The 13,871-nt window shown below is 36.4% G+C and overlaps 1 protein-coding gene across 1 annotated transcript in view; it reads right to left on the minus strand.

Moving 5' to 3' along the window:
- The window catches only part of Etfb (Electron transfer flavoprotein beta subunit), a 98,444-nt gene that overhangs the window by 46,115 nt on the left and 38,458 nt on the right, over positions 1-13,871 (minus strand). Inside the window, exon 4 of the mRNA XM_090412766.1 lies at positions 5,288-5,350. Within this exon, the coding sequence (XP_090268892.1) occupies positions 5,288-5,350 (63 nt within the window). The remainder of the gene's footprint in view (positions 1-5,287; positions 5,351-13,871) is intronic.

A 13,871-nucleotide genomic window follows, 5' to 3' on the forward strand; every position in this document is an offset into this window, starting at 1 on the left:
GCAGTCATAGGCCTCAACTTTAACTTGATTCAAATCATCTGATATCATTAGCAGCAGCAGCCCCCCCCCCTCCTCTCCTTTCTAAAAATACTATACCCCTTGCGCTCAATGCCAGTTAGTATGTCTGTTTTTGATAGCTAGGTCTTACTAATGCCTACAATATGAGGTCAGAGTATATTAACCAAAGCAACAAACTCTACTCCTTTTGTTTCTGATACTCCTAGCATTTGTTTATGCAGGTATAATAAGTTACCTGCATGCTCTTTTGTATACTCTTGTCTGTGATCTGAGTGACACTGTTTGGCAACTTGCAGAAGTTGCCAAATGACGTATGATATATGATACTCACCATACCAAATAACACCCTTCTACTTAGAATCAACTTTACTTATCTGATTCAATGCTTTGGTGTTTTTCATTTTGCTGCTTAACTTTTTTTTTTTATTCTTCCTGTGTTCCTCTAAATTCCATTCAACTTTTTGTAATTCCCTCATCGTCCATCTAATAATCTGCTTTAACCTAGTGATTTCAGAGTTTAAATTATTTTCACTATCTACTTCAATATTGTCTTTATCGGAGAAACCATCTTGTTCGTTACTTCGTTGTTCTTATTAGCAATTCATTTCTTCTGCATTTTTGGTATCGTTTTACAGCTGTTTTTAATATTACAATATCAATTAAAATATGTTTTCAAGACACTAAATACTATAAAAACATAAAAATATACTCTAATATAACCTTGGGAGATTCAGTGACAAGCCCTGAAGAAACATTGATTGATTCAGCCAGAGAGGCATGTGGTGAGGTTGTCTGCAAGGATAGAAAAATCAGAACTTCATGGTGGACACAGGAAATTTAAACAGGCAGTGAAGGAAAGGAAAAGAAGAAAGCATATCAAAAGTTCCTAGCAAATAAGTCAGCTTGTGCTCTTAGAGAATACAGAGACAAATGTAAGAAAGCTAAACACTGTGTAAAAAGTTTCTAAGCAAAACACAATAAAACAGATAAAAATCACCAATTTTACAAAAATGCTAAATACACCGACTACTCACAATATAACCTTGAACCCAGACTGCTTTTTTTTAGCTCACATGTCCAGTCAAGTCGATTAAAGATAAATAAAACAAAAGGAATGATGACTGACAATTTAACACCTAAAAGAATTACATTGGAAGATGGAGAAGTGGAGAGAGTGGATTTGTGTGTTTATCTGGAACAAATCCTAAATATTAAAGATAGACAAAAAAAAATTGGAAAAATTAAAAAGGAAAATAGAAAAATAAATAGAAACAAAATAGAACAATTAAAATATTAACTAGGTTGGATAGCCTTTGGGAGGATGAAAAATATCTTCAAATGTGATACTTGGATAAAGGATTAAACCAAGAATATAATTTCTTGGAATCTTTAACATATAGTATAATTAAGTGGAAAAGCTTTCAACTTCTATCTCTAATCGCAAGTGTTTTAATAATGGGATGGGACAGCTTTTTGATACTTGCATATGGAAATATGACTTCTGCATTGCTCCAAACTTAGTATCACTACTCGGTCTAGTTCCCACTGATGAGATCTCAATGAAGATCGAAACCGGTCTGGGTAGTGACCCCTCCCATAATGCATAACATTATACATGTCCATAAGGAGATGTGCTTTGCATTATGGGATACAAAGGCATGTGGTGTGAAGTCATCAGCTCTTATATATATATATATGAGTTCCCAGTAGAGAAGTTACTTCACACAAACTTTGTTTTCTTACACTTGGATAAAGGATTAAACTAAGAATATAATTTCTTGGCATCTTTAATTTATAGTATAACCAAGTGGAAAAGCTTTCAACATGTGATATTCCTATTAGTTTGAAGAGGAAAGCTTTCAACTAGTGGGTCTTAATTGAAATTACACATGAGAGTGAAATGAAACCTGGAATTGAACTAAATGGTTCAGAAATCGAAAGTTACTCAGACAAGAATGGAAAGGAATATGCTTGATGCGATACTAGAGACAAGATACTGTACCAATTTGTTGAGATCAAGAACAAATGTGCAGAACACTGTTAAAAAAGGATTATGCATTCAAAATAAAGATTTGTTAGATACATTGCAAGATAACCTAAATCATTAATAAAACTGAGATCTATGGATGGTAGTAAGCAAAGAGGAAGACAAAAGAAGAGATAGCAAGGTGAAAATGTTAGGATTACTGGAATGCAATAAATGAGAAATGCTAAAAAGAAAATGGAATAGAGAAAACTGGGGAGACATCCATCAATGGAATGATCCAGGTTCAAGAAGATGTGGAGATCCTGTACGACAATTTAAACAGACTGACAGTTTTCAGCAAGGAGATAAAAATATTACAAGCTGTGAATTTTGATGATATTAGACTACAGGAAATTGATGAGACTAGGGATTTGAAGTGATGGTGGCCAAGTAATATGTCCTCTGAAAGGACAGCTAAAGTTATACTACACCAATACAGATTATAACAGTACATACCAGCAATATATCAACAGTACATCCAACAGATATATAAAAATGAGCATATAAAAACAAATGTAAAAAGGTATACAAACAAACAAATGTAAAGAAGATAAAAACAGATAAAGCCAACTGGGTATTAAAAGACCATATACAATAAGTACATTTTATAAATAAAAAGAATATATGTAATATGTAGTGATAAATATTGATGTTCTGCAAAAATTTAAAAGTAAAAACTTCATGAATCTGATAAAAATCTGTCAGACTCAGATGGATTATGAATATGACAAATACAAATAGTGACTGCACTTGTTGACAGAAGGCAGTCGATTAAAACATGACTGAAAGCTAATCCAGTACAGCAGAACTCGTACACACAGGCATATCATCACCCCTCAAACAGGGAGGAGTGTGTAGATGACTATGACCTATGTGGAGCCAAGCAGGAATAACTTTATGTCCCTGTATAAGCCAGATTGCCATAAAATCAGCTTAATTTGATAGAGTTGGTTGTTGGTCTCTATTCCACGATGACTGTCACTGGGATAAAAGTTAATCTTATGATTTGCATGCAATTGGCATAAAAGACAGGCAGATGGTAAAAACTTGAAAAATAAGCTGACCTAGCTGCAGCATCTGTTGCCTTGTTTCCCATAATCCCTAACTTGGGATCCAACAAAAGCAAATCAAAATGTAACTTCCTTAACTGAGAGAGGACATGACATGCTGGATACGAGAGAGCCAGATGTTTCTGCGGCTCTAGACTTCTTACTGCCTGCAGAAAGCTCTGTGAAGCTGTATATATAACCTTTGTTAGCACTACAATCTCATGTAGCTTAAGGCAAGCTCTATGGTATACAGCTCAGCAGTGAAGTTATTACATTCTAGTGGGATCTCAGCAAATATGCTGTCTGGGAAGACAACAAAAGATCTCACTACAGCCTCTGATTTTGAACCATCTGTGTAAATGGACACAAAACCAGAGTATTTCATTCTATGGACTTGAAAGAGCTGGCAGACACAAGAAAGGTGGAATGTTTGAATAGACTGCAAAAAAAGAAAAGATGCATGTGGTGGTATATTTGATGGTGCCTGTGCAATATTGTCTACTCTAATATCTAGAGCGTCTAAGAGTGTTTTTTGTTTGCAAACAAAAGAGTCATATGACAGTCTGATGACTGCTATACATACAGATTCTCCCACCATGGGCAAAAAATATTTGCCCATGGTGGGGGAATTGAGGATGGTCTGCCAGAGATTTTATTTTGGTAGATGTAACAAAGACAGATGTTAGCATCAAAGCAACAAGAGTAGTTTGTTTGTCTTGACATCAGTTGTTGAGTGATGTTTGTAGAAGCCAGATCGTGTTCTGAAAAAAATAGTTGTTTCTTTTTAGAAACTATAAAAGATGAGAGTTAATTTTTTGCCAGAATCTTAGACAAGCCCTGATCAGAGCAACTGGTTGATATCTTACTTGGGGATTTTGGATCCTTCTCTGGCCTAGGCAAAGTAATAATTGCCTTTTTGCAGGTATCCAGAAATACATTCTCACAGAAAATTCCATTAAACAAGTACAGTATTTGGGTAAGGAACTCTGGGAAGATAATAAAATATTGGTCAACAAATGTACACTCATTAAGTTCAAGAATCAAAATTGAGCAGGTGGTATATATCTGCCCTTCCTTTTTACAGATTTTATCACAAACTTGTTTGCTGTTAGTTGCTCTTGTTCAGGCATGTCTAAAAGTAATGAGGCTTGTTGTTATGGGGTATGTGCAGAAGATATTCCAAGCTTTTTTTTCTGACTCCCTTGGATACTGTGCAATCAGCATTCAACTATGGTTTAGGGAAAAGTGAAGACTGACTAGATGTTTTAGGAACTGTAGTTGTATCAATACCCTTTGACACATGAACTGACTGTCGCAGAATCAAATTCTGCAGTGAGCCAGTCAGCTTTCTCAATTTTCAGTCATGGTATCCATGATGTAATACATAGCTGCCCATGCAAAAATGTGAATATCATGTGGAAAAGATCACTCCCAAATAAGTTGTCATCTATTTCCCACTTAAACAATAGGAAGAGGGAGGGTAAGCACAGTTAAGTCAATGGCAGTGAATGTCAAGTAGACACATAGAAGAAGGTATTGCTTCCTATTGTTGAGAATACATTCTGCAACTCATCCTAATGCTAGTTCAGGTGCTGTCCCACAGTGTTGTGTCCATTTAAATTTCCTATTAAAAGTAAAGATATTAACTGTAATATAACATCATCAAGGTCATCCTGAGGGATGCAGCATACTGACTGAAGGGGAGGGATCTCAGAAAGCCCACTAAAAGCTTGGTGTGAGATATGGAAAATAAACAGTTATCACAGTGAATGTCAGTGATTTTGGATATTTATACCAGAGAATCTTGAAATGGGAAATTCCTACCTTTAAATTCACCACAGTGAACTTTGTGCTGTATGAAATGGTTTCTCACATAACACTGATATACCAAAATGGGAACTGATGATCAGCATAAGCAGTACAATCAAATCTATTTTACTGATTTAATGACAAATGCTATGTTAACAGTATACAGCATAGGAGAAAATATGAAACAAAGAAAGATCACTAACAATATTACAATTTGCAGTAATACTCCCCAGTACAATGCTATTCAAGCAGAGTTCTATGATTGCTAATTAACATCATAAACTGCTAAAAGGTAATGGCTTGTTTTTTAACCAAGATTAAATAAGTTAATCATGCATGATTTAAAAATGCTAAGTATAAATTAAAAGAAAAACATTTTATTTACCTGAGGCCAATCTAAAACTGCTGCTGTCATCTGAGCAGTCTGATTTGCATCATCATCAATAGCCTATGAAAACATTTTTATGTTACTATTTCTGGTATTATTAAGTATTATTACTACTATTGCTACTACTTCGGAATCTCCATGGAGTCAAAGACTCACTGTGAGATACCCACACTAATCATTATTAACAAAATACCTATCATACTTTTCCTCAATCTCCTTCACTCAAAGCATCATGACTAATAATAATCCATTCCCCTCATTCCCAACTCTCCAAGCAAAATATCTACTCCTCACACCCTTGATAACCACTCTTACTCAGTCTCCAGACACAGCCTCTTGTTCTTTCCCTTCTTGTCAAATACTAAAAAAAAAAAAATTCTTCTGCATCAATCCTATGATCTCATTCAGTCTTAAATGCCCATCATATTTTAACTCTTTTCCACCTAACTACACTTTGTAACCTACAAATCATTAATCTATCCTCAGGGAACATTCAGCAGGCCTGTCACCATCTTGATCACTGGATCTTCTCTACAGTTTCCTCATTTCTAAGAATCCCAGAGAATATTCTCTAAAACCCCAGGTTTTACAGGTTTTAAAGAACATTCTCTTAGAATAGTTTTTAGAATATAAAGACAGAATGCTCCTTGTAGGCAACAATTATTAAACATATGTTAATGTACCTGTATAATAAAATTAGTTTAATCCTTTATCCAAGTGTGAGCAAACAAAGTTTGCGCCTGAAGTATCTTCAGGACTAGGGTAAAGTGATACAACACCAGGGCAACTCGTTGCAAAGGTGGAGAAAGCTACCAACACTCCTAACTCAGTATCTCCTATAATGCAAAACACATCTCCTTGCGGATATGTCTAATGTTATGCATTAAAGGAAGGACCACTACCCAGACTAGTTTCGACCTTTATTGAGGTCTCTTCAGTGGGAGCCAGGCCCTAGTGGAAATACCAGGCAGAAGCATTAGCAGGTCATCTCTACCTATAGGAGTTGCCAAATGGTGTGCCACCCTTTTTTAATAAATTACTCTGGATTTAGAGAAAGATGTTGAAAGTTTATTTTTTCACTTGGTTAGAGTATAATAAAATTAGTTTAATCCTCACTCTAACCAAGTGAAAAAATAAACTTTCAACATCTTTCTCTAAATCCAGAGTAATTTATTAAAAAAGGGTGGCACACCATTTGGCAACTCCTATAGGTAGAGATGACCTACTAATGCTTCTGCCTGGTATTTCCACTAGGGCCTGGCTCCCACTGAAGAGACCTCAATAAAGGTCGAAACTAGTCTGGGTAGTGGTCCTTCCTTTAATGCATAACATTAGACATATCCGCAAGGAGATGTGTTTTGCATTATAGGAGAAACTGAGTTAGGAGTGTTGGTAGCTTTCTCCACCTTTGCAACGAGTTGCCCTGGTGTTGTATCACTTTACCCTAGTCCTGAAGATACTTCAGGCGCAAACTTTGTTTGCTCACACTTGGATAAAGGATTAAACTAATTTTATTATACTCTAACCAAGTGAAAAAATAAACTTTCAAAAACTTTCAACGTTAATGTACCTGAGCATATTATGCATTGGAAAAGGCAGTTATGGGAGAACACTGGGGACATGAGAAGGAGAGAAAGACAACTAAAGTGTTAGATAAACAACATAAAAGGAACTTACCAACATGAATTTCCAGCCACTGAAAGAAAAGAGACTTAGTGAGATGGACAGCCTTTGTTCACAAGATCACCAAGAGTCAGAAACAATTGGATGGCACATAACAAGAACCCCAATTGATCAAATATGTATGGTGGTCCAGAATTAGCTATATCAAAGCCTTATAAAGAGGAATAACATTCTGATCTTTGCTTCTCAGAGAACTTAACAACCAGGTAATCCAACAAGCTATTCTGACCACTTTTGGCAAGTGTCCTCTGAACTTCAACTTCTGTCCACCATCACTCCCAAATCCCTAGCCCAATTTCCTGAAGTCTAGTTCTATCAGTAATACAGCTTGAAATCTTTCTATCCCAAACTGCATACTCTTAAACTTTCTCACATTAACTTGACCACCATTATACTGTTATTCTCTGCTCATACTGCATGCCTATTTAAAACATCCCGCAGTAAAATTCAACCCTTCTGTATACTACTCAGACGTCTATCAGCCACTCTTATCCACATCACCAGCTTCATATCAATTCTCATTTTCTCTAAACATAATAGAATTTCATACAGTATCCTATGTTTCAAATATTTTGCTTTAAAAAGAAAATGAATTTCGATATATCTTTTCAAACTAGCATTCTACTGGCAAATTGAATTCTTTCTTCAATAATTATAATTGATAAGATATGTCAGCTTAGAGTCCATTTATGCAAAATACAACTCTCTCACATGAGAATGCTATGGCACTGAGAGGTTTGTGTCTTCTTAAAGTTTCTGTCTGGTCTCTGATGAGACCAACAATTTGAACAAGCTGCCAAACCAGTGAAACCTTAAGAAAAAGTACCAATAAAAGACAATACAGGCTCTTTGGCAGAGTTCTTTAAAGTACCCTGAAGGCAACTCTAATGCCATGGGGTTGTAATCTCATAACTCAGGTCAACTGTGATATTCTGCACACTTTTTGAGAATACATACCAAGAATTTGATGATAAAGAAAATTATTTGAAGGAGAATACCAGTTTACTGATAGTAAATAACTTGGAAATCAACAGTTAATAAAGATGACAGAGACACTGTAGGTTAACTTAATCAGACTGACAATGTGGACAAAGGAAAATGGTTCTCAGTTTGATGAGGTAAAGGGTATGATTATGCACTTGTGAAAAGATTACATGGTGTGTGCATGTGTGTGTGTGTCTGTTGACACACAACCAGAATGCAATAAACTGACGAAGCTAAGGATTTGGAAATTTAGTAGTAATGCACAAGTTATTACTATAAGGTTTTATAGCATTAATGTAGAATAAATATTTCATTACTTGACATGAAATGATAGAACAAGAGATCATTTAAGGAGGTTGAGGAAGATATAGTTAACAATGGTATGACTAAATTTTAGGCTTGGTATGATAGCAGAGTTGTGAGGAGAAAGAAGTTCATTTAGTGAATTTGTGCGAAGAGTTTCTTTTATACAGCTGTATAAAAGAGATGGGCTACATTTGAATGGATTTTGTGTGAGTCAGTTGGAGAAAGTTTGAGTCTCTGTTGCAGCAAGAGAGAATGACTGAAGTGAATGTAAAACCTGAGGAAACAAGGATGTTGTGGAAGAGCAGGAGAGAGAGTAAGATAGGCAAGTTTGTGAATGGAGAGGTCAGTGGCATGAGTGAAGAGAGAGAGAGAGAAGGAAGCAACAGAGTGAACAGGAAAACAAGGAGGTCGGAGTGGACAGGGAGACACTGCATGAAAAGTGTAGATAATGATTTCAGGAGTAGATGTGTGAGTGCACAAGAAAGGATTAAGATAGTCATGGATGTGGAGAGGACATTAAGGTCTGGGGAAGGTGGTGTAATATCAGTGGTGATAGACATGGGAAGTGTGGAGGAGTCATATGCGAGAAGTGGGATTAATGGAACTTGTTATAGAAACAGAAATGAGCTAGTGTGTATGTTTACAATTACAAGGAGTATTTAAAACAAGGGGAATGAAATTGAGCATTGATAGAGTTATATTGATCAATAAACTATATTGATCTGGAGAAAGTGTATGACAGAGTGCCAAGGCAAGAAGTCTGGAGGCGTCTGAGGGAGAAGAAGGTACCGGAGAAATATGTCAGGCTGGTACAAGAGATGTACAGAAATGTGAAGACAAGCGTTCGGACCTGCCTGGGAGAGACAGAAAGTTTTCCAGTGACAGTTGGCTTGCATCAAGGGTCAGTCTGTTCCTGTTTAATATTGTGATGGAGGTGGTGACAGTCACTCATCATCATCATTATCAAATTCCTGCCATGTACCTTCAAGGGGTGTACAGGATATGATAGTACTACATGAAAAAAATTACATCGTTACTAACTTCCTATCTACAATTTTCCTCCAAATCAGTCTGTTACTTGTCAAGACTCCAACATTATCAGATCTTATATTTCTATCGTCTAAGGCACTTTGTACTGTATCAATCCACCTATATCTTAGTCTTCCTCTGGGCCGTTTTGCTGCCAACCTAGCAGAGAACACTTGTTTTGCTAATCTTTCTTCGCCCATTCTGTTTAAGTGACCATACCACCTGAGATTAGCTCTGCTAATGCATTCCTGGATGCTGACAATGTCAAGTTCTTTCCTAATATCCTCGTTTTTAATATGATATTGCCACTGATGCCATCTGTTAACATCTATAATCTTTCTCAGGACTCTCATATCTGTGGTGTCTAGTCTTTGGTCAAGTGTTTTACTTCTGACCCAGCTCTCAGATCCATAAGTTAAAACAGTGTCTTGTATACAGCTAATTTAGTGTTCCAACTAATTTCTCTCTTATTCCATATGAATTTATTCAATTGACTTTCCACCATACCAGCTTTGCTGATTCTGTTGTCTATTTCCATATTTAATTTCCACTAAAAATCGTGCCTAAGTAGGTGAAATGTTTTACTTGTTCCACAGGTTCTCCATTCACAACACAGTTGACATTTTCAATGATTCTGCCTATTTTCATTGTCTTTGTATTTTTATTGCTGACCTTCATACCATATCTATTACAACAGTTATTCAATTTAGTCAGAGAATCTTGCAGACTTGTAGCGGATTTATTTAGAAGTATAACATCGTCTGCATAAAGTAAAGAGCTGACATTAACATCTCCAATTTTGATATCATGTTTAATACCACTTTCCTTCATAATGTGAACCATATAGATAATGAATAACAGAGGGGATAAAATACATCCTTGTCTCACACCAGATTTAACATTAAACCATCTTCCTGTACTTCCTTCAATTCTAACTCCTGACTTAAAACTCAAATAAAGACTAAGTATTGCTTGATATAATGCCCCATTGACAGTGTTGCGACCGTATATCCTTGATATTGCTATATCGGGGCAATATATTTAACTTTATCTTTTCCTACTTCAGCCGCTATATCAAATTCTTTTGCATGTACCTCTTTGTTAAGTAGGTTGCGCCTTTGTCACATGATCTTCCTCAATATTAAATTTAACGTTAAGTCTCGCTTCTCTTATACCTTTTCTTAAATAATTTAACTGTAAGGGCCACCAGAAATTACCCGTTCCCTGAATTCTATGAATTATCCTGGTTACTCAGGCAAATTTATTTTTATCTGCGCCAGCCTGGGCCTTAAGGTTAAAGAAAACTCTGCCTTTAGGATTATCATAGAATATCAGGTGCCACTAACAATGTAAATTAAATTCTTAGAAACTTGGGTTCTCTGGCTACGTTTATCTTATTTGCAGTTGTGCCCTACTACTTTCAATTGGAGTATTCCCGCACGCACACACACAGACACACACTCTCTCTCTCAGGTTTGAAGTTTTATGAAGGGTCAGAGTCAGTCATCATGATCAGAAACACATGTAAGAAATCAATACATTTATTAAACTCATTAAATGATGCCATACAAGTTAAAATGGTTATCAAATCTAATGTTAAACTTCTACCATTCATTCACTCTCTCACTCTTAAAACAATTATGCATTAACTTCAAAATGTTAGCAAATTCATTAACTCAACATATAATACATTCATAATTACAGCTCAATTGGACAATAAGGCAATTTAATACATTTTATAACTTCTCTCGGATTAATTACAACCGAATCTCTATCAAACTGAAAGTTCTTAAAGTTCATTTCAAAAGCATAGTCATTTACATAGATCTTAGTTCTTCACTCTTTCTTTCATTACAAATCTTAAGTTGCATTCTCTTAAAACTGTTAGTCAATTCTCAAAAGGGGCTAGAACAAGTGAGAGAACTTATCTATTCTTTATCGGTTTTCTTCCATCCTTCCTTCTTTGTTTCGGTTCTGGCTGTCTTGATCCTATCGCCACATGGGTTACACGTGCTCGCCTGGGCTGGGCACTATCCTTCTGCTAAGGTTTTACGTCGATGATCTTCTCATCACGGCCTGCAGTTAATCTTGCCGAAAATCTACTGCGGTGTCAGGCCGGATCCTATCATAAGTCAGCCTTCAAAAATGAGAGCTGAACTGCGAAGAACTCTTGGAGCACACACGAAGAGAAATACAGGAACAAGAAACAACGGGGGGGGGGGGGGGGGGTTCATTTGCTTCCGTGTTGCAGGTTTTATTCGCTCTCCTAGAGCGGCACCTTTCCGAGTCTGAATTGCTCATATCGTCTCACCCATTGGTCTCCGGCTGGGTGACTTCACCGATCAACATACGGGACTTTCCGGGAACGTATGCAACATGATGTCTTCTTGGATGTGATGCCCGCGAGTGCTTACGCTGCTCTTACAGTATTAAGGCGATCTTTGCCCTTTGTTGCTGAATAATACGCATTCTTTCATTTACAATATTTTACTAATAATTTCTCTCTTGTTTTTGCCCCTTTTGCTGACTTACATTCATGCTAGACATACAAATACACTAATTTAAATTCACAAAATTCATGGTTTATCACACAAGATGTTAAAAAACACATAGTTATACTGTGCTAAAAGATAAATATGCATATATTTTTGTTAATTGTTAGATTCTGGAATGGTGACGTCATGTGAAACTTGAAGTCGCCTATTTCAGATCTAACAACACCATATAACTGTAGCGTAATGAATAGCTTCTCTCTTGGCAACTTGTCATATGCCTTTCCCAAATCGACAAAACTTAAATACAGATCTTTGTTATATTCCCATGCTTTCTCGACTATTTGTCGTAAAGTGAAGATCCGATCCTGACAGCCTCTATTTGGCCTGAATCCAGCTTGTTCTTCACCAAGCTTTTCTTCCACAATTCTTCTCAACCGTTTCTCAAGTATACTTGCATAGATCTTGACAGGAACACTCAGTAGGGAAATACCTCTGTAATTCTCACATTCAGTTTTATTTCCCTTTTTATATATGGGTACTATGAGAGCTCTACTCCAATCATCGGGAATTCATCCCTCTGTCCAGGCTTTCTGAACTATGCAGTGCAGCCACTGTAAGACTTTTATACCACCATACTTCAGCATTTCTGGTCGAATATCATCTACTCCTGCTGCCTTTCCACATTTCAAGCCTTTGATGGCTTTTTCTATTTCGAGTATGGATATGTATTCCTGACTGCATGCCTGGTCAGTATTTTTTTTTACCACTGTGCTGTCATCACTGCTTGTTTCATTTAGCAGTTTTTCAAAGTAATTACTCCATACTTCAAGGATATCTTTTTCTCCCATTTTCATATCACCTTTACATTTCTCTAATTCCTTTTACAGCACTCTTTCCTCCATTCCTAAGCTTCTTCAACAACCTCCAGAATATTTTGCCACCTTCTTCATATTTATTTTCTATATTCTTGCCAAAGTCCTCCCATGACTTTTGTTTAGCTAGTTTTACACAGTGTTTAGCATTCGTGCATTTGTCTCTGTATTCTCTAAGAGCACAAGCTGACTTATGTGCCAGGAACTTTTGATATGCTCTTCCTTCACTGCCAATTTAACTTCCTGTGTCCACGACGGAGTTCTAATTTTTCTATCCTTGCAGACAACTTCACCACATGCCTCTCTAGCTGAATCAATCAGGGCTTTCTTCAAGGCTTGCCAGTGAATCTCCAAGGTTTGGTTTCTGTTCTCAAACTCTTTCATCTTTTCTTCAATAATCTTTGTGTACTTTAGTCTACAGTTCACATCTGAGAGCTGCTCAACTTTTATTCACTTTAAAACTTTCTTACATGTTATTCTTTTCGATGTAAAATTCAATTTTATCCTGCTCAAGACTAAACAGTTATCATTTCCAATTTCAAATACTCTGTAAACTCTGGTGTCCTGCACCAGGGAGAAAACATTACTATCAACAATAACATAGTCAATGAGACTTTTCTTATTCCTTGCCTCTTCTCTCCAAGTGAATTTGTGCACATCTTTATGTTGGAACATGGTGTTAGTAATAACCAGTCCATGTCCTGAGCAGAAGTCCAACAGATATTTGCCATTATTATTAGCTTTGCTCTTTTCTCCAAATTTTCCCAAAATATTTTTGTATGTCTCACAATCATTTCCTACTTTGCTATTTAGATCCCCAACAAGGACCAACTTTTCCTTTTTCATTGTGTCAGTTGCCTTCTCTAAATCCTCAAAACATTCCTCCACTTCTACCTTAATAGAACCTTCTGTGGGACCATAGGCACAAATAAGTCTCATTGTCCAGTTCCCTATTCTCATATTTGCCCACATTACTCTACTTGAGACTGACTGCCATTCAAGAAGTTTGGTCTCGTATTTTGTGTTGAATACTATGGCTACTCCTTCTTTCCTTGATTGTCATTGCCTGAATATAACATTTTGTATTTATTGCTCAGAAAGATCTCACCAGTTTTTGCTTTTTTTGTTTCAGTCGCCCCTATTATGTTGATCTGGTACTTATCTAATTCCTCAGCTAGCTCCATTTCATTTTCCATTCAGGCTTCTTATGTT

Source organism: Typopeltis vanoorti, chromosome 23 (genome assembly GCF_054136105.1).
Source record: "Typopeltis vanoorti isolate ZY-2024b chromosome 23, IOZ_Tvanoo_1.0, whole genome shotgun sequence".
NCBI classification, from domain to species: domain Eukaryota; kingdom Metazoa; phylum Arthropoda; class Arachnida; order Uropygi; family Thelyphonidae; genus Typopeltis; species Typopeltis vanoorti.